Genomic DNA, 27,716 nt, shown 5'->3' with positions numbered 1-27,716 from the left:
AAGCAGAAAAGGAATGCACTTGGGAAGGTATCAGGTACTTCAGAGAATGGACAGGAGGCCTGGAAAATTAGGCCGGTACAGAGGTGGTTGCTAAGAGAGGCACTGACCAAAATCATGCTTCACATGGCTTTTGTTAGGACCCAGCCACTACTGCTCCGGATATTGATCTTGAACCCTGGATCTGATGGCATGCCACCACCAGAGGGGCCTCCAAACTGGACCTGATCATCGCAGACCACAGGCTGTTTACAGGTGAGCCGGCTTTAGTTCTCTTCTCAGGAGAATGCAAGTCCTCCTTGATCCAGTCCCCTCTGTCACATGCTCCCATCTACCGCTCCTCCCTTGCCCCACTCCCACTGGTCTTACAATTCCTGTCACACCAAGTCTGCCCCCACCTCTGGGGCACTGGCTGGTCCCTCCACTTGGAACACTTCATGTCTCCCAGAGTTCTCCCCACTTCACCTCCTCCAAGTCTTAAGCTCAAAAGTCACCTTCTCTGGAGGCCCAGCTCACCTTCCTATTTAAGCCCAATCTCCCCTGCCAACAGGATTCCTTTATGCCCTCCCCCCCCTTTTTTTTAATCTTTTAACATACATTTACTGTTCATTGACTATCTTGCTGTGAATCTGCCCCGGGTGCCTGGACCAGTGGCTGGCCTTAAGAGTTCAAACCTGACAGCGGTTGGCCTAATGCTTTAAGGTTAGCAGAAGAAGTCTTGGGAGGCATGAGCTGACTCCTGGTTCTGTCACTTACCAGCTGTGATTGCGCACAAAAATTTTCCCTGTCTGTAATGTGGGCATGTACCTCCAGTGGGTTCTTGGTGCAGAGTAAATGAGACAATGTGCAGAATAAGTCCCTGTTGCCAGAATCTCGTTCTTTCCTGCCCACCTATTCAGATCCATTAAGATAAGTCTCCCAAGCTCATATGATCGCAATGAATGTTTCCATTTACTTTGGATTATATGTCATTATAAATATTAACAAATAAGACTTAAAAAGGACACCTTCGAGTAAGTCGGACGAAAGTACAAAAATTGTGTGTGGGGGCTGCAGTTTCAGGACCGTTTCTGCAGTCGCCACATGATAGCAAAACGGTGGCAAGCAGTGCACGAGTCTGCGTCGGAGACAGCCAGAGTCCATGCATCGGGAGGTTCTGTCGGTTGGAGAAGGAACAAAGGGAGGACATGCGCGGGCCGGGAGATGCAGTTCCTCGCTCTCGCCACTAGAGGTCAGGAGGTTACCGCCTCAGTTGGAAGACAGGCCCGTCGGGGATTGGTTAGTAGTGGTGGGCGGGGCAGAGACTAGGTAGGAGGGTAGGGGTAGAGATGGATGCCGCGTCCAGTGACCCCCTAGTTATTGGCAGCTGACTTCGGAATGACTTTTTTTTTTTTTTGGTGTCAAAGTCCCTGTTTTTGTGGGGCTGATAGAGCAGAGGAAAGCCAGTTTGGGGTCAAAGGCAGAGCTGATACCACAGTTTCTCAAAGCACTTTTTCTCTACCAGAGATACAAGCTGTAAGGGGTCCAGAACAGATCCAGGGTCCTAGGGAAGGTTCTGTCTCCCCGGAAGGCCTCCTGTCCAAGAGCCCAATCCTCAGCCTGAGCTAGCTGTCCTGAAGCCCCACCTCCAGCCTGACTGTCCCTGTGGTCATCAGGGACCATTTTTTCAGGACCAAGTCTGCACTTGCACAGCCTGGGGCGTTGGAAGGCCTTGGACTAGGTGCCTGGTGTCCTGGGTTCTTATCCCAAGTGCATCCTGAATAGGCCCCCTCTACTTGCGGGTCCTTGGTTTCCCCATGTGTCTAACAAGGAAGTTGTACTAGGTGAGGCTCTGGTATGCTTCTAACTTGGCCATTCAGCATTTCCATGTGTTTATAGGGAATCTGTGAAGCTCCTCTCTGAATGAGAGAGCCCCTCAAAAGGCAAGGCCGAGAAGACAGCCAGAGTTAACCCAGACACAAGGCTCCTCAAAATCAGACTCTGGCTCTCTGAATCTGCTTCCTCATCTGTCAAATGGAGATGGCAGTTAAACCCATCTCCCAGGCCTGTGACGATTCATCAAGATGGTGACTGTAAAAACCCTCACCACGCACAAAGCCTTCTCAGAGAGGCAAAAGCAAGACTCCATGACCAGCCAAGGTTGCCAGGTACTGTGTGGGGGCTGGAGTCCTGTTTTCCCTAGAAAATGAAAACAGGCTGATGGGCACTTGGTGGGGTTCATATCATCACCTGCCCCCGGGCCTCAGATGGTGATGTGCTTTGTGTCTGCAGCGGAGGGTGCAGCCCAGTGCCCCTGTGAGCCCTGTACTAGCATTGCTGTGGGTGTGGTGTCAGAGCTCTGGGCTGGGGGTGGGGCAGGGAACCTGGAAGGCCTCAGGCAGATCACTTTCCCTCTCTGGGCTCTGTTTTCCGTCAGTGCAGGGATGGGCTGAACACAGAAATTCCTGGTTTCTGCATTTGTTCATCCAGGGTTCCTGAAGGCCCCTTGGTCAGCAGGAAGAGTAAGGGGCTTCAGGCCTGGACCCCAGAGTCTTGATGCCTTCAATCCTTTCCTGGAGACCCTGACTCAGGGTGCAGGGTGGCTCTCCGCTCCTGGAGGACATAAGCCAGCTATTCCCAGAAACAAGGTCCTGGATGCTGCTGAGTACTGAGAGGGATCTCAGTAGGGAATGGATGCAGAGGCAGCTGTGGGGGACTCCCCACTTCCCAACCCTGAACCCAGAGGGAAGAGCCTGGGATGGGGAGGGTGGAGGAAGGCAGGGAGTGGAGGGCGAGGACAAGGAAACCTTTTGGTTTTTTTTTCATGCGAAGAAGTGACTCTTCCTGACCAGAGCTGACCTGATGCTTAAGCTTGGAACAAGAAGAAGCAGGATCCATCCTCCAGCTTCCTCAGGAGGAGAAAGATCAAAGGCGGGAGAGCTGGATCTGAGAACTGAACTTGACCCTGCATCAACATCAGTTTAAGCGACTCCTCCCATGGCTACAAGCCCAGTTGGCCTGGCAGCTAGGGGTGGGATGGGGGAGGGCTGGGTGCCCCTGCCCCACTCCTAACAAACCCTGCCCCCCTCATCCTCCCAAGAGAGACCCTGGGTCCAGACAGTTTCTCCCTGGCCCAAATCATCTTTCCTCTCCAGGCCTTGTAAACCATTTCCAGTGCCCTTTCTCCTTTGTCTGCCTAGAATCTCCACTCACTCTTCGAGGTCTTGCCGAAACATCACTTCCTCCAGGAAGCCCTCCCAGCGGAGTCCACAGAATATGTAGGTGGGTCAGGCTGGCCTTGGCATTCCTTATACCCCTGTTGTAAGGGTTTGTTTTTAGCTCCATAACTAGATGGGGACCTCCCTGAGGGCAGGCTCTGGGTCTCATTCTTCCCCAGGGGCCTGCAGGATCACTGAGTGAAGCGCGTGCCCTTTGCCCATGTTCAAGGGGAGCTCCAGGATCCTCACCAGGCTCCTGGCTCTCATGTGGACTTTTCCCACCCACCCAGTCGCGCCAGAGCCGAAGTCAGAACCTCCTTTAGGGAATGGACTTTCTTCAGAGTCCTGTCCTACCCAAACTCTCCTTCCCCACTGCCCCTCTCAGCCTGGGGTTCCCTCCGGCTCACTGCTGATCTCCGTGGGGTCCCTGTCCTCTGGATGGCCCCATCTGCTTCCTCCGGGTGGGCACTGAGGTCCTCTTTGTCCACCCAGCCCTCAGGGGGCGGAAAGCAGGCCCAGCTCACCGCCCCCACCATCCCTGGGAGAGGCTGCAGTGGCTCTGCGTCCGAGCAGGTGTCCCGGGTCTCCCCCGACGTGGGGGCCGAGGCCCTGAGCGACAGCTGCGGAAGCCCAGGGCCAGGCCCGTACTGGGCCGGGCGGCGGGCAGGCGGGGCGGTCAGTCGCTGAGCGCGGCCCCCGGGAGCTCGTTGGTGAGCGTGTGCCAGCGCTCTATCCTCTTGTCCTTATTCTTCAGGCAGTCAAACCAGTGCTTCAGGCGCTCTCCCTTGGCGTTGATGCCCAGAACCACGCCACCTGCAGAGGGGAGCCCGGGGCAGCCGGGGTGCTTCACCTGTGACTCTCCGGGTCCCTCGGGAACAGTGTCCCCAACACCCTCCCGGACTCTGTGCTGCAAGGCCAGACTGCCCTACCCGCCTGCTCAGAGGGTGGACAGTGCTCTGACCACCACACTCTTAGACCCTCTTACTGCCCCCCACCCCCCCCAATCAGGGCCCAAGGATCCCATTCTGCTTTTCCTTCCCCCAGGACCAGAGCAGTACAGGGGGGCAGTTCCACCGTGCACAGCCACCCAGCTCACCAGGAATCTGGGGCCACAATGGCTCAGAGTCCGGCCTAAAAGGGCTGACCGTCATCCACCCTTTCCCCTGCTCTACCACAGACTGCTGTGTGACCCCTGCCAGGCCTCTTTCCCTCTCTGGGCCTGTTTCCTTCTCTGTCACACAGGGTCAGGCTGCATCGTGGCTGTGGCCTGAATCGGGACTCTGCCCTAGGACCGGCATGTTGCTGAACAGCATTCCCATCATGGCCTCTCACCAATGAAATCATTGGATTTTCCAATGTCGTAATCCCAGACGGTGATCTCCAGGGTCTTCTTGGCCAGGTCGCCATGCTTAATCTCATAACAGAATTCCTAGTGGCCAGAAGAGGGGAATGTTAGGGCCAATGCCACAGGGCCTGGAAGTCGGCCGGTGGCCGGTGTGCAGTAGTTGCTGTGACGGATTCTTGCCCATCTCACCCACTTCTGAGAGCCTGGCTGAGATCCTCAGGAGCCCCCCTTCCATCCGACCGCCTGCCCCTTGGTCACCGAAGCTGCCTTTCTCAAGATCCCTGAGAGGCTCCCTATTGCCAGGTCAGCGCACACTAGGCGGCCTGAGCCCCTCTTGGGTCTGACTCTGCTGACCACTCCCTTCTTCATGGAACCCTCTCTCCAGTCAGCTTCCAGGACCCTTCCACACCTGATGACCCCGTGGCAGCACCTCCTCGGCCTGAGGACCTGAGTCACTCGGGCTCCTCTCCTTCATCTCGCTCCTCTGAGCTCTCCAGCTGCACCCACCCGCTGTGTTGAGGACCTGGGTACCCACCTGCACCCACCTTCCTTGGGTCCTGAGGGCCCCTGTTCCACCTCCACCTCCCACATGGCTATGGTCCTATCAGTTCCATCCTCTGAAGAGGTTTGCAGGCCTCCCCTAGCTTCCGTCTGAACCTCAACCTGGTTCAGCCTGGCCTCACTTCTCCTGCCACGACTCCCCCACCTCACGGCTGGGGGCTTTCCTGTGGGCCCCTTCCCACCTTCCAGCTCCCACAGTGACCCCTGGAAAACTCAGTCCCCCCAGGGAAGAGTGAGTGGTTTTCCCACAGCTGCAGCAGCCCCTTATACCTCATTGAACTCTGGGTTCAGGGTTTTCTTCTTTACTGCTGTCTTGTGTTTGGATTTCTTGTCCACATCTGGCTTCAGGTATCTGGAATTATAACCAACCGATAGGCAGAGGGTGAGACGAAGCTGTGAGAACACACGGAGCCCCCGGGGCTTGGAAGAGCTTTTTCCCGGGAGAGAGACTTCTGTTCATTCGTGATGACCAGACGTGGCGCAGGTGAGTGGTCAATGTAGTGAGAAAAGCAAGTGGGTCATTCATCACCTGGACCTCTGTTCACAGCCTGTTCCTGACATCACAGAGCCCCCTCTGTTCCCCGATGAAAGGGGATTTTCTGGATTTCTGGAAGTTTTAATTTTCACAAAGCTCACATTTCCCGCCAGAAAAACATTTTTAGCAGAGTTGGTCCCTTGCTAGAGCTTTTCTGTTTTTAATAGCAGATTATGGAGGGAGAGTTTGCATGCTATAAAATGCATCTTTCTTAAGTGCATAACCCAGTGGTTTGTAACCTAGTCCCTGTGGGGTGTCCCTGCTGCCTCACTGAAACTTGGGGAAGGAAAAAGGTGTTTTGGGCATTCGCAACAGTGCTTCCTGCAGAGAAAAGAAATCCCTGCTTGCAGAACAGCGGTCTTCATCTGGGGTTCAGAGAGGTGGAGGGACTTACCCAGCGTCACACTGCTGCCCAGCACAGGGCTGGTGCTCAGAAGCCAGGCTCTCTCGTTTGCAAAGCTTCGCACCCTGTCCCTGCACTAGAATCTCACCCACCACCAGCTTCCTGGTGCCCAGCACCGGGTGGGATCAGAGAACAGAGAAAGTGGTATCTCATTGTGGCTTTTCTGTACACTTTTTTAAAAAGTTGTGATAGTTATTATGTAAGTCATACTGGTTCATTACAGAGACATTGGAAAATATGTACTGACAAAAGCTGGGGGTGGGGAGAGAAATGAAGACATAGGTCTGCACAAAAACCTGTTCTTTAACAGCTTTAGATAGCCATCAAAAATTGGAAGCGACCCCACTCTGGTGCACTTCAAGAGGAAGTGATCTGACAGGTGAGTATTCGGCGGCACAGACCTACAGAGTACTCTCCAGAGCACTTGGTCATATGGAAGAAGTGGGAGTTGCTGTTGGAAGAAAGTCTGGAAAAGGCAAAACTATTGTGACAGGAAACAAACCAACAGCTGCATGGGGCACCTTTCTGGGGCCGTGGTATCTGTGTCTTAACGGAGGTGGTGGTAATGAGACTACATCAGTCCCACAGCAAAACGGAGACACCTCCTGGGTGTAAGTTATACCTCAATAAAGATAATTTTTAAACAAGTGGGGGTTCCCAGAAACCCCCACCCAGAGATGGTGAATTTCTTTAGCTCCTTATAAGCTTCCATGTGTTTCTTGACTCATCTTTCTTTGCCTGTTTGGTTTGAGGGCGAGGAGGAGGGATGGGGGTCCTGGGCTGCAGGAGCATCTCCCAGCCCTGCCTTTGGAAGCCCCTGAAGGGAAGCTGTCCTGGGCTCCCACGCCCTCAGCACTACACAGCCAGTGCCCATCTAGAGACCCTCACGCGACCCCAGCTAGGGGTCGTCCCCTGTCCTGCCCCCAGGCCTTTGTCTATACTGTCTCCCGGAGGGAGGGCAGCCTGTGTGGGTGAGGAGCACACCCTGGGTGCTCCAGGGGCCCATTGGTGGCTGCTCCCCCTCCCTCCCTATCAGGACCCCCTTCTGCCCTGGCTGCTGGGCTTCTGGAGTCCCCCTACCATTGCTGCCTTTTGTCTCTTCTGCACAGTGACTACTGCTCGCCTGAGGCCTCTAGAAGACACCAGAGAGCTAGAGAAAGAAGGGGTGGCCCAGGGAAGCAGGGCTCCAGCACCCCTGGGTGGGGGATGGAGAAGGTAATGGAAGAACTGTGTAGAAAGTTCCATGAGACCTAGCCCAGCCCTGGCACCCAGCAGTTACTCAGGACGTGTAATGACTGTTAGCCATCATCAGCCCCGGAAGACTGGACTTGGGGTCAGCTTCTAGCCTGGGGAGACTGAGGCAGCTGTCATCTGGGATGAAGTTCATAGAAAATAAGGATGTTGACAAAAGGCCTTGTTCCATCTAGCTCTGCCCTTCAACATCCTCTACCTGGCTTTTCCCTGTGGCCCTGGGTGCTCTGCTCAGAACCTCAAACCTGTGCCTGTATCTCCCCTACTCTTAGCAAGGAGGAGGCCCACGGTCTGTGAAGGGGCCTTTCAGAGATGGGAAGCCCTGAGCGGCCACCCCCTGCATGTCACCCAGGGAACTTGAATCAGATGGAGGTGTTTCTAGGCCCCTGGGAGCCTCCCTCTGATCCATGGGGCCACCCACAGAGCTGCCCTCTTTGAAAGGCCACCCTGACCCAGCCCATGGCTGGAGGGTGGAGCCTGGCTGCAGTGGCCCAATGACTCTCACACCTGTGGCTGGTGGGGGGTGGATGGGGCCTGTCTAGGGTGGACAGGCCCCACCAGAGCTGCCTCTCCCTGGCCCTGGGGGGTGGCTGGCCCTTCCGCTGTAGCCGGTGAGACCCTGCTTTCCGGATCACCCAGCCTGAGACCCTAGAATTCCTATCAACTTGGCAGGTGGGCACTGAGCCGATTTAAAAACTCGACACCACCCTGGCTTCAGATCCTATCTTCTTCCCTAGGAAAACCAGCATCACAGATAATGAGCGGACACACGTCCTCCCTTCCCAGAGACCATCCCTACAGGGCCGTGCCGCGTGCTCCCTCTACAGTCTGCTCTGGGCTTGGCACGCTTGGCATAGCCGTCCACGTTACTCCGCCCAGTCCTCACTTATTCACTTCAGCTGCACAGTACTCCTCTGTGTGCAGAGGCCACATTTCATTCATCTCTTCCTCTGCTGATGAACTCTGGGCTGTCTCCAGCTTATGGCTAGCTCAAGCAATGCAGCAAAAGCAGCTTTCCACTGGGGCCTGGGTCTCTGGACCCCATGGACCTGGCAGGGAAGTGACGCGGCCACAGAGTGTACACATCTTCCCAGCTCACCCAGAATCGCCTGCTTTCCCTCCACTGGTTTTAAGAGTCTGTCTTCCGAGCGAGGACAGCATTTCCTCTCCCAGTGGTCTGTGACCCACTGGAAGTCAGTTTTGCTAATGGTCGAGCTTGGGGCCCAACTCACTTTTTTGGGTGGGAAACCAGTTAGTCTTTGTGATGGCCTCTGTCACCTGAGCCCCCTCGCTGTTCCCCGAGGACAGCGTCCCTCGTGCCTGCTTCTTAACTATATCATAACTCCTCTGTCCCGCTCCCTGAGCAGAAACACCTCTTTTCTGCTGAGCCAAATTCCTCCCCAAGTTCTAACCTTCAAGACAGCCTCAAACGACTGTGAACTCAGACTAAGATCCATCTTTTGCTAGTGGAGAGCCCCAAAGCACAGATGGTGCCCACCAACCATCTGCTTCATCCCTCTCTGAACGGCCACCAGCTCCTCTCTGGGCTCTGATCACAGCTTGTCCTGACCCGGGTTCACAGCTCTGGGGCCCCCAAGTTAGCATCTCCCCAGCACCACCATGAGCCCCACCTGGCAGGGCTGGGGGTACCCTTACTTGCGCCTGTGGCAGAGCACGACCCACGTGTGCTCAGCCCTGCGTCCTGACGGAGCCCCTTCACTGCATCTCCCAGCCTCCTGTCCCTTCCTCCAACCTGCTCACGGCCCCTCCTGGGCCCCACAATCACAGAGAGACCTGAACCAGCCATCGGGAGAGAACTGCTCTTTCTGCACGGATTGGGCAGCCCCTCAGCTTCTGTGGGCAACTTTCCTCATCTGAGAAATGGGTTTGGCCAGATTCAGCCCATGGAGCATAGAAGACCCTTGTGGGCTCGCACAACCACTCGCTGCGCCAACTACTCATCGCAGCTCCCACACCTCCCGGTACCTAGAAGTGAGACGGTGGGGAAGGAGCGGGCCGCACACTCACGTTTTCACGTAGGGGTCTGAGTAGCCGTTGGCATCCATGGCGGCCAGGTGGGCACAGCGCACGATGCCGACCAGCAGGCCCTGCTTCTGTGAGCTATACTTGAGGGAGACGAGGATGCGGCCCCGCTCCTCCAGGGACTTGTCTTCAGTCTTGTCCACCTGTGGAGCGGGAGAGCCAGCACTCAGCTGTGCTTGCCCGCCCCTCCCGCAGCCATGGGCCCAGGCCACGCGGCGCCCAGTGGGTACTGGTGGGGCGGGAGCGTGGTTCACTGGGACCCTGGCCCCTGGAACATGCTTCCTGGAGCCTTGGGGTGTAGGAAGGCTCCATTGGGAGAACGTGGGAAAACAGTCCGACCCCAGGGGCAGCGAGGAGGTGGGTGGGGCAGGGCCCAGCATCTGCCCCTGGAGCCTGACCTCAAATCTAGGTCTCACCATGTGGCCCCCCTACCCCCGTCAGCACCCTGAGACCACTCCTCGCCCTCCAGAGACCTCCCGTTTCCACCTTCCAGCTGATGCTCACCTGGAACCCCTGTCCTCTGCTTTCTGTCCACCCAGCCTGAGCCCTATGACCTCCAAGGGCCCCTTCCAGGCTTCTCTGCCAGGCCCCTCTCAGACTCAGTCTCTGGCCTTGACTATCCTCTGCCTGGCACTAAAGCAGCACCTCACATGGGCCAGGGCCATGCTTGCACCTCTCTGGAGATGGGAATCCTGTGGGGTGAAGGCAGGACCACTTTCCCCGCTCCCACACCCAGGGTCCGTTGATCACTGCATTCCCCCTGAGTTCAAACGCAGCCTTGGCCACTTCACACAGCGCTCAGCCGGGTGGTACCCACAGGTCCGAGGGGTCAGGTGAGATTCAACCACCTGTCACTCAGGCCTCAGGCTGTGAGTGTGGCAGCCTCACTAAAGCGTGGCTCTTGTGCAGTTGTGTGATGTGTGACAATTAAACAGTATAATGAGCCGGGATATTTTCAGCTTTTTTTTTTTTTTTTTACAGTGGGATATACTTTAGATGGTTTCACATAAAGACCATTGAACTGGGACACTGAATAAGGTTTACAAGGCTCTCTAAAATCTACAAGGTACCATCAAAATGAATCTTTACTGCCGAGTGATTATCCCAAATTGCACCCGTGTCAACTGTGGGTCTCTGAACTGGACCAACGAGATCCTGGCAAATTCAGGTGAGGCTCAGCAAGGCCTTGATCACGCCCCAGGCACAAGCATGTACACTCTCAAACACACCCCCGTGCATGAAGCAGGTGCTCACACATGCGTTCCACACTCTTGCGCGCACACACACACACACACACACACACACACTGCTCACACACAATTCACATTCAGCACCACACAGGTGATTGTTTATATCAGGGATCAAAACTCAGGAACACAACTCCAGCAGGAGTTGATGTTGCCTTTTATAAGTGACATAGATCATTTGGAGAAACTGGGTCACCTGTGGTTAGTGACTAATAATAACGCTTAAAAGGTTATCTCCATCACACACATGCCTAGGAGTGGGAGAGAATGTGACCACGGAGTACAATTTGTTCAAGTTATGCAAAAATAACAGAGCTGGGATCCTGAGCGGGAGCTCTGACCTCAGGTCAGTTGTTCCCAGCCTTGACCAGGCCGGGCTGCACTGAGCAGGGCCCTAGATGGGTACAGGCACTTGAGGACGACACCTGGGCTCTGTCCTCTAGAGCTTTCCCATTGCCCAGGCTTCTGGTGGGGAATTGTCCTGGGCAGAGGGAACTGTGTCCTCTGTGGGACTTCACCACGCAGCCCCTGAAGGCCCAGATTTCTTAGGGCCCCCGGCCTGGGACTTCCTGGCCAATCCCTCCCAGTCCTTTTGAACTGGGTGAAGGCAGGCCTGGGGAGGGGAAGGGAAAGTGAAGGGGGAGGGGAGAGGGAAGAGGAACATTGCTCAGGGACTGGGAGGGCTCAGCTGCTGCAGACGGCCAGGGGGCAAAATCGATTCTGACACATTCAAACAATTGCAGTTTCTAGGAAATAATTATTTTCTGTCTCCTCTGGGTATCTCTCAGGCACCTCATGCCTAACATGTTCCAGTTGAGCTCTGAGCATCCCCACGGTCCTGCTCCTCCTATGGTCCCCCGCATCCCAGTGAATGACCCTTCATTCTCCCAGGCCCCACACCTAAGGATGCTGATCTTCTGCCCTTCTTCCTGGCTCCTCTGCTGCCCTGCCCAGGCCCTATTCCAGCTCCTCCCTCTGTACTTTTGGTTTCCCCATCCTGGCCCTCCACTCCCTCCCATCCTGAGGAGCCTGTTCAAATATCCTCAGAGACCTTGGCCCCAGACTAGCACGCGCCCATGGTCCACCTCACTCAGGGATAAAGCTGGAGTCCTCTCAGTCTCCCCAACCCCAACCCCTGCTCTCAGCTCCCAGGACCCCTTGCCCCCTGCTCCCTCCGCCCCACTCAGCTGGCCTCTTGCCTGTGCATCCCACAGGCAGAGCACTTTTCCATGAAGGCTTTGCACCTGCGGCTCCCCCTGCCTGGAATATTCCCTGCTTGCCAGGCGAGCCCTCCCAGAGCACCCATCTAACCCATCGACCCCTCTCATGCTTCCCTTCTCGGCCCTGATCCCTGCCGAACGTTCCATCAGTTTGGTTGTTTTATCTCATTTCTGGTCTGGCTCTGTCCAAGCTTCATGAGGGCACGGAGATTTATCAGTCTCCCCAGCACTTGCAGCCATGCCAGGCACAGAGTAGGTGCTCAATGAATGCTCTTGGGGGCTTGCCTGGTGCCCAGTGGTTATGAAGCCACCTGCCAATGCAGGGCACACAGGTTCCATCCCTGGTCCGAGAATATTCCACATGCTGCGTGGCCTCTAAACTATTGAGCTCTGCAACAAGAGAAGCCCCGTGCGCTGCCACGAGAGAAAGCCCTCACGCAGCGATGAAGACCCAGCGCAGCAAAAAATAAATAGATTAAAAAAAAAAGTGCTCCTGGCCTACGCTCATGGCATTGTGGGCCCTGGATGGCTCCAGAGCCTGACTCACCGGCAGCTGCTTCTCCAGGCAGATGCTGAACGTCTTGGTGTGGTTGGGCTTCAGCTTCTTCAGGGGCACCCTGGTCTCCCCGATGAACTCATTGTGGCGAAATTTGTCCTCATCACACACGGAGATCCTGGGGGGGCGAGGGGCCTCTCAGTTTGCTTCCAAAGTCAGGGAGGGTTTGCAAGCGGTGGGTGGGGGTGTGAGGACAAGGCTGGGGGGCTGGGGGAGCCGGTGGCCGGCGGGGCCTCACCCACCGCAGGGTCTTTCGGATCATGTCTTCGTCTGTGATCCCGTAGTAAGTGAGGGTCTCGTTCCACGTGGGGTTCAGAGTGTTTCGGAGAGTTTTCGTTCTGAGCTTATTCGCCTGGAGAGAGCAAAAATGAGCCTCTGAGCATCAAGGAGGGCAGTGAGCAGTGTAATGGCCCCACACACGTCCCAATCCCCCAGAACCTAGCAAAGTAGAGGGCGAAAGTTGCTCATCAGCTGACTTTACAACAGCAAAGGGACTTCCCTGGTGGTCCAGTGGTCAAGACTCTGAGCTTCCACTGTAGGGCACGTGAGTTCAATCCTTGGTTGGGGAACTAAGATCCCACATGCCATGGTGCAGGCCCTCCCCACCCCCCGGCCCCACAAAAAAAATCTGTATACAACAGGCAGATGATCTTGGTGGGCCATGTCATCACCGGACCCTTAAAAGTGGAAGAGGAAGGCAAGAGAGAGGCAGAGGGAGGTGTGACAAGAACAGAAGGTGAGAGAGGTGCCACCGGCTTTGAAGACGGAGGAAGGGGCCACGAGCCGGGCCAAAAGGGCGCCTCCGGAAGCTGGAGAGGAGTGGGAAACAGCTTCTCCCCTGGAGCTTCCAGGAGGGAAGGCAGGCATGCTGGCAATCCATATTAGCCCAGTGGGACCCACACCCTGTGGACTGGAAGGTAAGAGGGTGGTGGTGGTGTAACCCACCCAGTCGGCGGTAACCAGTTAGCGCAGCCATCGGGAAAACACAGCGGCAGGGGCCTGCCTCCCAGGGCCGTGCCCAGGCGTGGTGGGGCAGGGCCTCTGTGGGAGGTGTGGGCTGGGCCGCCCGAGGTCTGCTGTGGGACTGGCTTCTTTCCCTCAGTCTCCTCGCCTGGCCAGAAGGCACCTGCCCTCCTTCCCCGGCGCTTCCTGACACCTCGGGTCTTGGACTCCTTACCTGTCTTGTCCCCTTCAGACTCTGCCCTCTGTGCCCAGTTCCCTTTGATGTCTGCCACACCAGCCCAGGCTCTGAGGTCATACAGCCCTGGGTTCAAGTCCCAGCTCCCCAACTTGCATAAGCTCTGTGGAGCCCAGTGGATTCCGTACCCTCTGCCAGGGCTCCAGAGCATAACGACCACCTCTCTCAGCTCGCTTTTCAGGCCCCTGTCTATAAGGAGACTGTGCCCTATGGAATGCTGCCCTAACTCAGGGCTCAATCCTATGACCGGCCCCTAGGACTCAGCAGCAGGTACCGCCGACTTGAGGTCCTAGGAGTCTAGGGACGCTCGGTCACTGAGCCCCTTCCTGGGGCCGCGTGGCCCTGACAGCCCTGGGGGTCACCCCCCCGCCCCCAGCATGAGGATGCAAGGCACCAGGGGGAGCCTGCTCCTCCAGGCGTTAGAGGAGGGCCATTGTCCTTTTTCCCCACAGCCCTGCCTTCCCTTCCAGGGTGACTCCCTTGGACCAGTGGGACCCCCAGACCTATATACTCATCCAGGGGATTGGGCCCCCAAAGGAACTCAGACCTCAGCAGCCTGTGGCTCCTCACCACCTGGGGGCAGGGCCACACAATTGTCCGGAGCAGTGGCTGGGGAGGCCCTCTGCCCAGGGGCCAGCCTCAGTTGCTGAGTTTTCCTATGAGGTCACTCGTGGGCCAGGAAGGAAGTTCTCAACTACGACTTCTGAGAAAGAGGCCAGGCTAAGAACACCAGCCACCAGGCTCTGCTGCTCAAGCTCTCATGTCCTGTGTCCCCTGTCCCTTCATTTCTGCCTTGCTCTCTATTCAGAAGCAAAGCTACTGGACTCCCATTGAGCGCCCCTGGCATGGAGTCTGCCCACCTCACCCTTGTGATGTCTGTGGGGTCCCAAGGCCAAGGAAGGACCCACTTCTGAAGACAATGTGGCCTTTCTTCCCATGAAATTACAAAGAAAACTGCACTCAGCTGTAAGTTGTATGCTGCTGCTGCTGCTGCTAAGTCACTTCAGTCGTGTCCGACTCTGTGTGACCCCATAGACGGAAGCCCACCAGGCTCCCCTGTCCCTGGGATTCTCCAGGCAAGAACACGAGTGGGTTGCCATTTCCTTATCCAATGTGTGAAAGTGAAAAGTGAAAGCGAAGTCGCTCAGTCGTGTCTGACCCTTAGCGACCTCATGGACTGCAGCCCACCAGGCTCTTCCATCCATGGGATTTTCTAGGCAAGAGTACTGGAATGGCTTGCCATTGCCTTCTCCGGTAAGTTGTATAAAAGAAGTCTAATCAAGTTCTGATCTTCCAGTGCCGAGGGCCACCTTGATGCTTTTGTTAATAGTTAATTTAAGAAAAAACATCTCTTTTCTTCTCTCATAGATGCACCTGTTGGCCTGGTCTGTTTGTCAGGTCATCTGGTGCGGGAACAAGTGTTCTGTAGTCAAATAATCTGGGCAGATGCTGACCATTCCACCCGCCTTGTGGCGCATCACAGAGCTGCCCACCAGGGCATTAAAGGCTCTGATAAGTCCTGCAGTAAAAAACCAGTTTAATAATGTTTCCTGAAGTTACTTGGTCACAGAACCCTTTGTTTGCACATAGTATTAATGTCCAGTTGAGGATGTTTCTTATAAAATGCTGGCCTGGAAATTCTCCGGCGGAGTTTCCCCAACTCAGCAGGCAGGTGGTGCTGACTAGAGGTCCCCTGGGAGGCCTAGAGGGTGTGGGGCTGAGTGGGTGTGGGATCTGGGGGCTCCCTGGGTGCCCCAAGTCTAGCCTGGGCCCCAGCGGGCACAGCTGGTCAGCAGGCCCAGAGCAGGTCCCCTTACCTTACTGGCTCCTGGCAGCAGGTGCAGCTTGACGTACGGGTCTGCCAGCCCATTGTGGTCCATTGGCTTCAGGCCCTGGGCAGAGGAGAACAGCAAAGGGTGTAAGTGGGGGCTTGGGGACACAGCAGCCAGGGCCTCCGGGCACCTGGGGCAGCAGGCCCCAGCAGACCCCTGGACTTCCCGGCTGGGTCCATTCATGACCGTCTTCACAGAAGCACCCTGCCCCACACCCCCAGGGTGGGGGAGCAAGGATGCCTCAGTGCCGGTGCAATTTCTGCCCCCCACCCCCCCAAACGTCTGATTCTGCATAGATGACCCGGGGCATCCTGTCAGATCGGCCTCTTTCTCGTTGTCGTCTCCTTGTCATGGAGGCCAGGTGACTCACCTTTCTCTGAATGAGGCCCCCATTATCCTGCTGTGGTCAGATCCTTCCTTCTTCCTGAACCGTCTTCCCTTGCTCCCCACGCCCTGCGACTTTCCTCACTGACCTAAGTCCTCGTGAGTCCCTGTCCACCCATCTACACGCCTCCCTCTGCGGCCACGGGAGAACGTTACATGTCCTGGAGACCAGGCTCCGTTTCTCTCTGGCTTGGCCACAGGGCTCTGCCTGTCTGTGTCCCCGGAGGCCACATAAGCTGGCCGGCCGCGGACAGTCCCTCGGCAAGAGGGCACCCCTCACTCACTCTCGACCACCATCAAGTGTGCACAGCCAGGGAGCCCACGGAACCACAGACAGGCGCCCAGCTGACCTCATGCCTGCTCCTGTTTCTGGAAACTCTCTTGGGATGGCTCACGGGGATGCAGGGAGGGAGTGGTGACATGTGTGGGGGTGGAGGTGACATCCCCATGACCCCATCCAAAGACGAACTGCAAGCTGACTAGCCCGATTCCCCACCTCCCAGGGGAGCTGAGGCCCTTCTCCCCACTCCCCACCTTGGTTCAGAGGAGGCAGTGGGTGGGGGGCTGAGAGCTGATGTCAGGGCTTCCCACTTCTAACCAGCACTGCCTGGTTACCAGGAAGGGGCCCACAAGTTTTAGTGCCAGGATGGCCAGGGTTCAGGTCCAGCTCCGGCACCTATCAGTTGGGTAAGTGATGCAGCCTCTGCCTCCTGAGCCTCAGTTTTATCATCTGTAAAAGGGGTTAATAGTCCCCATGTCCCAGGGTGGTTGTAGGAGTTGTGGAGGCAATGCTGTTTCAGGGCCTGCTGCTGGGGCATTTGCCCTGCTTCTGGTCTGTGCTAGGCCCTCTGAGGATGCCAGAGAAGTGGCTCAGGGTGGGGTCGAGCATCTGAGCTGGGCCCGGAGCTGCCTGGGCTCCAGCTCTGTCCTGCCCAGTAAGGCTGACTCCAGGACAAGGCTTGGCTGGGCGGCTCTGTGTACACCATGGCAGAGGCGACCCTGCCCGACACACACCTCTTACCCTTTTCCCACAATGTTGGAACTTCCCAGTTCTGCTGTGGGTGGGTGTGTCTGCCGCCAGGTCCTGTCCTCCAGGACAGCATTAGGTACTAAACACTCACTCATTAATGCTCACAACAATCACACAGGTGGGGACGATTAACCCTATTTTACAGATGAGCAAACTGAGGCAGCTCTACCCACTTACAGACCAAGTGGTTGAGCTAGGGTCCACTGCTGGGGCATCTGGTGTCCTCTGAGAGAACCCAAGGGGCTCCCCCGTCAGTCTCAGCCTTCCTACCCTCTGGGGCTCCTTCCCACACCCCAGCCTACCCTAGCCCCTTCCATGCCTGTACCACCTCCTGCCCAGCAGAGGATGAAATGGAGATCGGGGAGCTGCCATGGCTCTCCAACCTCCAATGCCATGAGTGGAGCAATCCTAAGTGGACACACACACATACACACACCCCCAGTACACCCACGCAGCCCCTCGCGAGCCCGGTAGGGACAGCAGGGCACACAGCATGGGGAGGGGAGGCGGTGTCTGCATGGGTTGGGGAGGAGGGCTGGCTCTGCCAGAGCAGCCTGGCAACCAGTGCCCTTTCCCAGCGCCCAGGTCTAGACAACCTCTATCTACACAGCTGGGTGGAGGGTGAAGGGAAGGGTCTGCCCAGGCTGTGCATCCTGCCTCCACCTCGGCTCAGCTGGGGGTCTTCTGATTCCCAGCTCTGCCCCTAGGGCGGGTCTGGAGGCCTTCAGGGAAGGAGGGGCGTGCCACACCACTGCCGCCTTTGGAGCAGCCCCCAGAGGAGAGGGTGGGGTGGGGATAGCGTGGGTCCACCGGGGACACTACTCACCCCACCACGGTGGCCCAGGCCGGGAGGGGCACAGCCGGGGCAGAAGCAGGCCGCCGGCCCCTCTGGACGGGCAAGAGCCATGGGCAGGGTGGGAGGAAGGGCAGAGAAGCTGGCAGGCTGGGGGACTGGTGGGGGGCCTGGCCCCGGCAGCAATGCCGGAAGCTCCTTGCTCGGAGCTGGGCCCAAGCCCTTCCACGGCTCTATGGGGAGGCTCTACCAGGCGGCACGGCCGCCCTTACCTTGCGGGAGAACATCAGCCTGGGCACCTTCCTCCCAGTGGGAGCGATGCGGTGGGGACGAAGGGAACAGCATGGCTAAGACCAGAGCTGACAGGGGCCAGCCCGGGACGGGGGACCATGGGGCTCAGATACCCAGGGCCCCCGCCCAGAGAGCAAGCTCAGGCCCATGTGACCAGAGCCTTCCTGGGGAGGTGGGAGGCGTCCACGTCCAACCCCTCCTCTTGGCTCGCAGCACAGGCCCGCCAGCACCCTTCCTGCCCTTCCCTCCCTGAGAGTGCCCCAGTTCTGGGGGCCTTACGCCCCTAAATGCTACCCTTCCACCCTCCTCCTCTCATTCTCTCCGGCGTCTCTGTTCTACTCTTTCCCTGAAAAGCCTCCCTGCAGGGGAGGCAGCAGTGTCTTAGGAGTAACTGGGCTGAGCACTGCCTCCTCGCCCTGCGCCCGCCGGTGGGCCTACCTTGGCCTTGGTGATGGTGCAGTGCAGGGCGTTGTTCTCCTGGTCGTAGAGCAGGCTGAAGTCCAGCGTGCCCAGGGCGGCTGCGGACAAGGAGGGCTCAGTCACCCCAGTGTCGCCTAGCCCTGTGCAGTTGGGCGAGGTGTCACGGTGTCCATGCCGACTGCCACCGATGGGGCACCCACGACCTGTCCAGCTGCCCCCGCAACCCTGGGAAGGAGCTCAGGGGGGTTAGGCCCGTCACCCCAGATGCCAAGAGTCAACCCCGGCGGTGGCCTCTGACCCCTGCAACATGCCTCGTGGCCTGCAGCTGGTCCAGGGTGTGGCCACATGTGCCGGGCGCTCAGCTAAAGGGGTTCCTGTCGTCCTGGTGTGACTGCCGGCCTAGGCTCCACACCTCGGCTCCCCCTGGCCTGTGATCTGTCCTAGGATCGTGTGAGGAGGCAGAGGGGTCAGGCTCCGGGTGGCTGCAGGCCTGGGCATAGCCAACCGGCTGGTCCACTCACCACTCCCCTAGCAGCACTTGGGGCTGCGGCCCCTGGTCTCTCCAGGCCCTTGGGGGCCCTGGGAAGGCTGTGAGGAGTGAGCTGGGTTTCATGGTGCCACCCTGGCCGCTGAAAAAGCAGAGAGGGATTCCCAAGGGCCGGGCAGAGGGTGTGGCAGTGACTGGATGCAGCTGCCGCCCTCAGGCACCATCACACACAGCAGCTGTGGCTTTCACACCGCTGTGGCTCCCTGTATAAAGGCGGGGGTGGTGGGTGAGGGCGGACCTCGGGGGCAAGTCTCCCTCGGGAGACACGCATTCACAGGATGTCTTTAGAAGCCCAGACCCTGCTTGCCGGTCAACTGGCTTCCCATTCATTCACTCATTACCAGGTGTTCACAACATGCTGCTGCTGCTAAGTCGCTCCAGCCGTGTCCGACTCTGTGCGACCCCATAGACGGCAGCCCACCAGGCTCCCCGTCCCTGGGATTCTCCAGGCAAGGACACTGGAGTGGGTTGCCATTTCCTTCTCCAATGCATAAAGTGAAAAGTGAAAGTGAAGTTGCTCAGTTGTGTCCGACTTTCACGACCCCATGGACCGCGGCCTACCAGGTTCCTCCGTCCACGGGTTCTCCAGGCAAGAGTACTGGAGTGGGTTGTCATTGCCTTCTCCGTCACAACGTGCCAGGCTCTAGGAATGAAGAGAGGTTTCCCTGGTGGCTCAGTGGTAAAGAATCCGCCTGCCAATGCAGGAGATGTGGGTTTGATCCCTGGGTTGGGAAGATCCCCTGGAGATGGAAAGGGCAATCCACTCCAGTATTCTTGCCTGGGAAATTCCATGGACAGAGGATCCTGGTGGGCTACAGTCCACAGGGTCACAGAGTCAGACATGACTGAGTACTCTCGCTCACACACTCACACACTCACATACACACAGGAATGAAGATATCAAAAGGCAGGTTCCTGCTCCAAGGAAAGCACAACTTAACAGGAGGAACAGAAGAGAAGGATTTGCCACAGCAAAGTCTGGCGGGCCAGGATTGATGGAGGATGCCTGAGCTTGATGTGAACTGGGGCCATCACAGAAGGCTTCCTGGAGGAAGTGACCCTTCACTTGAGCCATGCAAGATGAGTAGGAGTTGGAAGTGCAGAGGGGGCTGGGAGGAGGGGCATTTCAACCACAGGACCACCCAGAAGGCAGGGGGCTGGGTGGTTGGAGTCAGGCTAGGGGGAGGCCAGGGTTGCCCAGTGTGGGTCGAGAGCAAACCACAGCCTGCTGGCCAAGTCCGGCCACTCTTCGTTTTGCATCTCCGCTCCTAACACAGGGTCAGGCACCCCGCTCAGCGTCTCTGTTGTTCCCTGGTGAGGGCACCTGTAGGGTGTCTGACCTCTGAGGTCTGACCCTGGGTTCAAACCCTGGCTCTGCACGCCCTTGTTCTGTGACCTTAGCATATCTAGTCTCTCTGTGCCTCAGTTTCCTCATCTGCAAAATGGAAACACAACAGCATCCACCTCACGGCATGCCTGGGGTGCGGAAAGTACTCAGTAGATAATTATAGAAGCAGCAGATCCATTTAGGTGATGTTTCTAGATGAGCGTACTCGCCCCTCTGAGACACCTCCTGGAATGAACTCGTTCTGAACTGGATCGCTCCACTCCCGGCCCTTGTGAGCGGAATACACAAACGGTCACTTCAGACTCTTCGGAACAACCTGAGTCATCGCTGTGACTGTGGCCAATTGTGCCCTGTGTCCGAGTCCCAGCCCGGGAACTGAAGTCCTTCACCAGGCGATCCCGGGTGGCCACTCTTTTTGAGGCTTTCTTGACTTTTTTTCTGCCTCCTCTCCTGACATCCGCTTGAAACCCCTGTTATGTTAAAGTACTTGCCCCTGGTCACATAGGCAGCTCTGCTTCCTAGTCACTGGTTACTTGGTTCTTCCATGAAACCAGGTGAGAATAGTTGTTAAAATTGTGTCTAAACTCAAAGTCAACAGGCCTTAAGTGGAGCCAAGAGTCCTTTTCCCCGAGCGGAGTAAGCATGCTTTAGTCCTGGCCTATTGGGTTTCCCACGTGTCTCAGCAGTAAACAATTTACCTGCCAATGCAGGAGAAGCAGGTTTGACCCTTGCAGATTTTACTGGAGAAAGAAATGGTAATCCACTCCAGTATTCTTGCCTGGAGAATCCCATGGACAGAAGAGCCTGGCGGGTTGCAGTCCATGGGGTTGCAAAGAGTCAGACACGGCTGAGCACGCACGCATCTGGCCTATTGCTGCCTGCTTGCTAGGTTGCCTCCGTGCCGGCGGGGCAGGTGAGGGTGCTCTAAGGGTGGGATCGATCACCTCGCCTGTAACAGCTAACAGCCACAGGCCCAGGCTTCTCCAGGCTTTTGCAGTAACAGCCTTTAAAGCTCTTGGCTTTGCAAGACAGTAAATCAGCCTACTGTTCTGTTCAGGCCTAACTTGCGGCTCCAGACATTAGCCTCCGGAGGGCAGGGACCACGCCTCTGACACCAGCAATGAGCAGATGTTCAATTCACAAGGCTGGTCTATCCAAACCAACTCATTCGCCGGCTGCTCACTCGAGCAGAGATGTGGTGTGATGCTCATGTATTAAAACACACAGTTCCAACACAACATTGTAAAGCAATTATCCTCCAATTAAAAGAAAAGAACAGCAACCAGAAAATCCACACAGTTCACAATCTCTGCCCAGCTCCTCATCCCAGAGAAGGACAAGGCAGCCGACAGAGCCTCCACTGGGAAATTCAGCTCCAGGCAGGGAGAGGGGTCCCTTCTACTGGATTTACAGACACCTATGTTTAAGGTGGGGGCCTGACACTGCTAAATAAAACTGATAGCTGTTATCACTGCCCGGGAAGGAAGAGCAAGCCCAGTGCTGCCCCAGACGGGATTGGTGGATTTCTTCAGATGCCAGTGCAAGTTTTAGAAGAAATAATAGTTTAGAAATAGAAGCTCAGTCGCCATTTTTAGAGACTTGCGGTGGTGGAGCTCTCATAGAGAGCTCTTTATTTCCTATTTCCTAGTTGGAGAACTGAGGCTCAGAGAGGGGAGGTGATCTGGCCAGGGTGGCGCAGCAGAGCTGGACGCAGAATCCAGGCTCTTCACTTCCATCCTGATCGCTCCTTTCTGCCTTAAAGCCTAGTGGCTTCCAATATTTTCTGTCTGCTACTTTGTTACGCTGAACTCTTGAGAGGATGGGACAGAAAAACAAAAGAGGGATAAACAGAATTGCTCCTGGGGTGTGGGGAGGGCTGGTCTGCCACCGAGAGGGGCCTCTGAGTTGAAAGGCCCCCTGGGCTTGTGGCAGGTGAAGGGGGCCCTGAGGACAGGTGAAGGTGCTTGTCCCTGTGAGCCTGAAGGTCCTGCCCTCCAGCCACTCAAATCACACGTCCTGGCTAAAGTTTACATCCTTGGATAAATTATGAGGCTCGGTCACTAATGGGCCTCTGAGAGTTGTCACCCGCTTGTTGATAATTATAGAGCTTTAATGGGGCTAATTCAGAGAAAATCAAGCTCAGCTCCTGTCAGTTCCTCTAAGGCAGAACATGCCTCTGCTTGGCTGATGGAGACTGACAGCATCACTTTGACCTTGGTTTGCACCTGGACCTTCTGCACCCATACACCCTTGGGAATAGGAAATTGGCCCTGGTTTTGTTTCTCTTTTTAAGAAAAATGCCATCCGCTCAAATAGTTAAAAAAAACAAACAAAACCATGGCAAGAACCACAGAAAATGATCAAGTCTGAGTTGAAAGGATTTCCTAGTTGGGGAAACTGAGGCACTGACCAGACGCTGCCGGGGGAATGAAGAGGAATGAGCCACACATCTTATGGTCCTGCTTACCAGGTGCTAAAGGTAGAGGGCGAGGACTTTTATAAACTTACTCATGAGCTCTGGTGGTCCAGTAGTTAGGAATCTGCCTGCCAATGCAGGGGACACGGGTTCGATCCCTGGTCCAGGAAGATGCCACACGCCTTAGGGCAACTAAGCCCGTGCGCCACAACTGCTGAAGCCTGTGTGCCAAGAGCCTGTGCTCCGTGCAACAAGAGACAGCTCCGCAATGAGAGGCCTGTGCAGCGGGACTAGAGAGTGGCCCCCACTTGCGGCAACTGAGAAAGCCTGCCTGCAGCAACAAAGACCCAGCACAGCCAGAAATAAATTAAAAAAGTTAAATTACCACCCTCCCCAAAATATATATAAACCTATTCATTCCCCTACTTTACATGGTTCAAAGGTTTCCCACTGCGTCCTGGACTCTGTCAACCTCCCTGGTGTGGCATTCAGGCCCTCTGGGATAGGACCACTTGGGCTTCATCATCCTCTTTTCCTCTTGCTCCAGCCACTGGACGCTTCCTCCTTCCGCTTGGCCAGCCTGCGTTCTCCCTTCTCCCATTGCACCTCTTTGTGGGAGAGCTCCGTGCAAGCCAGCGCTTCCCTTTTGGGTTCCTGACTCGTCACTGCTGGGTTATTTGTGTGTCTCCATGTCCATGAGCTCCCTGATGGCAGAGATTGCGTCTCGGCACTCTGCAGCCTCCACGCTCGGCACAGTGCCGGACACCTCGTTGGTCCCGGAAGGCTGGGTGTGTAGAAACACGGCCCAGGCAGACTGTGACAGGGGCCCAAGGAAGGGGGATCACAGCACGTGGGGACAGGGAAGTGATTCCGGCTGAGGGCCTGCTGGGCCGGCCCAACAGTGATCTCTCCTTTCCATCACTGCTTCAAGGCCTCAGTGCACATCGGTCCTGACTCAGCCCCAGACGAATCACGCAGGGGCCAGTGTAAGGGCAGCCATGCGACTCTTAGCTGCGCCTCTGACCCGAGAGACAAAAGGACAGATTTCCTGCGGAGAGGTTTCCTCGCTTTTAAACTGAGACATGGGAGTGGAAACTCATCAAATTTAGGATCTTACTGTTATATGAGGGAGGTCGGCCTAAGAGGAAAAGGTGGGACTTCCCTGGCGGCTCAGAATCCACCAGCCAACGTAGGAGACACGGGTTTGATCCTTGATCCGGGAAGATCCCACATGCCTTGGAGTAAGTAAGCCCTTGCACCACAGCTATTGAGCCTGTGCCCTAGAGCCCAGGAGCAGCAACTACTGAAGTCGGTGCACCCTAGAGTCTGTGCTCCACAATAAGAGAAGCCACCGCAATGAGAAATCTCTGCACTGCAACTAGAGAGTAGCCCCCACTCGCCACAACTTGAGCCCGTGCAGCTGCGAAGACTCAGCACAGCCAAAAAATAAATAAATAAAACTTAAAGAAAAGAGGAAAAGGACATGGTTGAGTGGAGAAAGACAGAACCATTGCCGCTGATACCGCTGCTGAGCGGCGGCGTGAATCTGCCCTGGTGCCACGCAACCTCAACAGTCCTCACTGTTTGAGGCACTCTGAGTTTTCTGTTACCTAGAAACCCCAAAGCATTCTAGTCATCACGGCTTTGAAGGATGGATGAGTTTCCACAGGTGGAGACTGGGTGGGAGGGTGTCACAGGTAGGGGAGTAGCTTGTGTGGAGGTGCGGGGGGAGCATAGGACCATTGGAAGGGCAGCAATCAGTGGAGTCCAGCTTAGCCAGGCCGCTCTGTGGGTCACTGGGAGGGCGCGGGCACAAGGGACACCTCTAACTATAACATTTCTGCATCTTCTCCCTGTTAACGCTCCTCTATTAAATCAGTTGGGAGCCTGTCGATTTTGTGCTCGTGCCTTGCGGTGACTTAATCAAGGGTGGGCTTTAAAGAGAAGGGGAAAAAAGGCTGAATAAGTGAACAGCCCTTCACTCCCGGCCTTGGACAACAGAGCAACCGTCCTAATTTCTTTTTGTTAGAACGGAGATAATCCAATAATTAGGGCAGCAGATAGCATAACCCTGGCTAAAGCCGTAATGAACCATCTGGCTTGAATCATTTAGGCTTATTGTAGGGATCTGGTTGTCAGAGCTGAGAGGGAGGTGAGGCCCGGGCTACTGAGTGGAGAATGGTTCCACCCTAGAGCCTGGTCCCCCCAACCCCGGAAGCCAGATTTCTGTGCTCTCAAGGTGGGATGTTTGGCCACTGATGGGTCTAAGCCCAGGGCGGCGGCCCCTTGAAGGGAATGAGGGGGCTCAAGCTGGCCCTGGCTCGGTCACACACCCTTCTCCCTGGCTCTCTGCAGCAGAGTGCCCTGGTGGCATGGGTGTGGCCAGCCCATGGGTTCAGACTGGCAAGGCTGTGTCCGACTGCCCCACACTGCTGACCCCAAGTGCGTCTGTCTCCTGCTAGGATAATGAGCTCTGGGTCCAGGGCCCCAGCCCTGTGCCCTCTCTGCTGTGAAGACAGTGCTCTGTGAAGGACTGCTGAGTTGATGGACTGAAGATGGGGCAACTGGCCGGTGTCTTGCACTTTCTGGTTCCCCTCCTTGCCTGTGGGTTCAGGGACAGCCAAAAGAAACAGCCTGATTTCTTACCTCTTAGCTGGATGTCTCCGGAGGGCCTGGGTGGCACCAGGAGAGTCTGAAGCTTGGGTGGAAGCCCTGCCCTGCTCGCCTGCTCCCCTGGCTTAGCAGGAAAGATGCTGGAAATGGGAACAAGTGCCCCACCCCTTCTTCTGGAGCCAGGGAAGATTCAGGGCATGCAGAGGGGTGACTTGGGTCTCCGCCTGCCCAGAGGCACGGCAAGTGAGGGGGTGCACCTGGCCCAGGGTGCCAGGAACTGGGGATGGGGAAGATCCAGGGCACAGCCCAGAGGGCAATAAACTCTCCCGACCCAGTTTCCCCAGTCCGGCAGGAAAATGCAAGGAGAGGATTGCTCTCCATCCTCATGCCCTTGGGCTGGCAGGGCCTCAACGTGCCAGGCTCTGGCCAGAGGGCTGTGGTCCAGGCCCTAGAGCGTGCAGAGCCGGCAGCTTTTCACCACAGGCCCAGCTCGGACCCACTCGACCCAGGGCTGGCAGGTCTCCCCCCTACTCTCCTCCCGGGCCTCCCCGGGTAGGGTGACGACAGGTCTGGCCCCACCGCTTCCCGCCGAGGTGCTGGTAACCCCCACTGCTTGCAGAGGCACATTTGATGTTGGGGAAACTCCAGACCCCGAGTCTGAGGCCCATGTGGGCATACGAGCCAGGCGCAGCCGCCCTCGCTGCGCTGCGCGGGGGATGGGACCCGGCAAGCTTCGGCGAGGTGGGCGAGCGACCCCTGCCCCGAGAAAAGTCCAACGCAGGACCGGCGTTGGACTCGGGTTTTCTAGCTCTGAGAGTGACGCGGCCGGGGCTACAGCCGGTCAGGGGCCTGGCAAGCAACGCTGCCCGCGTCCCCGGCCCCATCCCGCGTAAATCCATGCGGCACCGCACGGCGACCTCGGCGTTCTCGGTTTCCCCTCCAGTCCCGGGGCGGGCGGGGCGGGCAGGGCGACCACCCTCGGAGCCCAGAAAGATGCCAGGAGCACCGGCCAGCCGGGCCTCGGCCCCGGGGGCCCCGGAGCTTGCCTATTCCCTGGGGCTCGGAGCTCATGCCCGCAGGAGGAGACCGGGATCGGGGTGGGGGCCCTTACTGGCCGGGGAAGCGGGTGTAACAGGTGGGCGAAGGTCGGCGGCCCGGTCGAGCGCAGCGGCGGGACCAGCGAACGTGGGAGGAGGAACCACCAAGGTTTTTCCAAAGGACAAGCGGGCCCCATGGTCCCCTGGTCCTCGGCCCGTGCGCCAGTCAAGCCGCCGCGCTCCGCGGCCGCGGGCCCACCCGGGAGGCCGCCCGACTCCGGCCCCGGGGTCTCTCCGCCTCTCGCCCGGCCCGCCCCTCGGCTGCGGGGCCGATCCGCCGAGTGTTCCGGGGCTGGGAGCGATCGCGCGGCCGGCAGCAACTGGTGTCTCCCTGGGACGCAGCTCCGCCCTGCCAGGGAACAAAAGCCGCCGCCCGCGCTGGGGCTCCCGGCGGGCGGGCCGAGAGGGGGCGCGGCGCGGGCTCCGGGGAGCCGGCCGCTGGAAATGGGACACCCCCAGGGGGCGCCCCCAAACTTCCCACCTCTCGGACCTGCTCGGGGGAGGGGCTGTGTGTGCTGGGCGCGCGGAGAGCGCACGGCGCGGCCGGGGACTGCCACCAGGCGGGGGGTGTGCCGGAGGATCCGAGACCGCAGGGGAGCCGAGGGCGGGCGAGGGCGGGAGCGCGAGCACCGCGCAGGGGAGGGGGCGAGAGGCAGGCGGGTGGGTGGGAAACTTACTGCAGTCGTCGGACTCGTAGCCGTCGGCGTCCGGCTCTTCCTCGGGTGGCTTGGCGGGCGGCCGCCCCGGGCTGGGGACCGGGCCGGGGCCGGGGCTGGCGCCGTAGGCTCCAAAGAGCTGATCGACATCCTCGTCGTCGTCGCGGGCGCCGTCGGAGGGGCTGCGGCGGCCAGCGCTGGCCGCGGCGGGGCGCGCGGGGGCGTCCGGGGGCGCCGCGGCGCGGGGCCCGGCGTCCGGGGGCAGGCCTCGCGGGAAGCGGGGGAAGTAGTCGGAGATCTGCTTGATGGGCCGGATGGGGCCGGGGCACACGTCGATGGCCATATGCTCCTGGATGCTGATGGTCGCCTTCTCCCCGCGCCGCCGGAGGGTCATGCAGGCAGCGCGGCTCCGCCCGGGCGCGGCCCGGCCCGACCCGGCGCGGCCCCGGCCCGGGGGCGGCTCAGCAGGCCCGGCGGGGCGCGGCGGGGGCTGCGGGCATCGCCGGCGGCGCCCCCGGACGGCCCTGACGCGGCTGCTGCCTGCTCGGCGGCGGCCGGCGCGAGTGAGTGCCAGGGGCCGGCAGGCAGGGGGCGGGCCCAGCCCGCGTCACCGGCAGCCGCCGATCAGTGCGAGTGTGCGGGCGGCGCGGAGCGGAGCGAGCCGAGTGGCGCCGCACTCACTGGCACTCACACCGGCGCGCACGCCGGCCCGGGACCCTGCGCGCGCACTCGGCGG

At 57.9% G+C, this 27,716-nt stretch overlaps 1 protein-coding gene and 1 long non-coding RNA gene across 2 annotated transcripts; one reads left to right on the top strand and one right to left on the bottom strand.

The window, feature by feature from the left end:
• Positions 1–1,115: 1,115 nt before the first annotated feature.
• LOC129541245 (uncharacterized) lies at positions 1,116–9,424 on the top strand. Its single transcript, XR_008682793.2, has 3 exons — positions 1,116–1,228; positions 1,876–5,584; positions 6,349–9,424. It is a non-coding gene; the product is annotated as an uncharacterized LOC129541245 (long non-coding RNA).
• On the bottom strand, positions 3,871–27,523 carry DOC2B (double C2 domain beta). Its single transcript, XM_055402957.2, has 9 exons — positions 27,002–27,523; positions 18,322–18,401; positions 15,371–15,445; positions 12,598–12,707; positions 12,347–12,473; positions 9,318–9,475; positions 5,371–5,452; positions 4,527–4,623; positions 3,871–4,007 (listed from the first exon to the last, which is right to left on the bottom strand). The coding sequence occupies exons 1-9, from the start codon at positions 27,372–27,374 to the stop codon at positions 3,871–3,873; spliced, it is 1,239 nt and encodes a 412-aa protein (XP_055258932.2). The 5' UTR covers positions 27,375–27,523.
• Between the last annotated feature and the right edge of the window lie 193 nt (positions 27,524–27,716).

This window comes from Moschus berezovskii, chromosome 20, assembly GCF_049115385.1.
Source record: "Moschus berezovskii isolate FMDL1 chromosome 20, NW_MosBer_1.0, whole genome shotgun sequence".
Taxonomy (NCBI): Eukaryota; Metazoa; Chordata; class Mammalia; order Artiodactyla; family Moschidae; genus Moschus; species Moschus berezovskii.
Note: the sequence above shows the minus strand (reverse complement) of the source record. Positions and strands in the feature narration are given on the sequence as shown.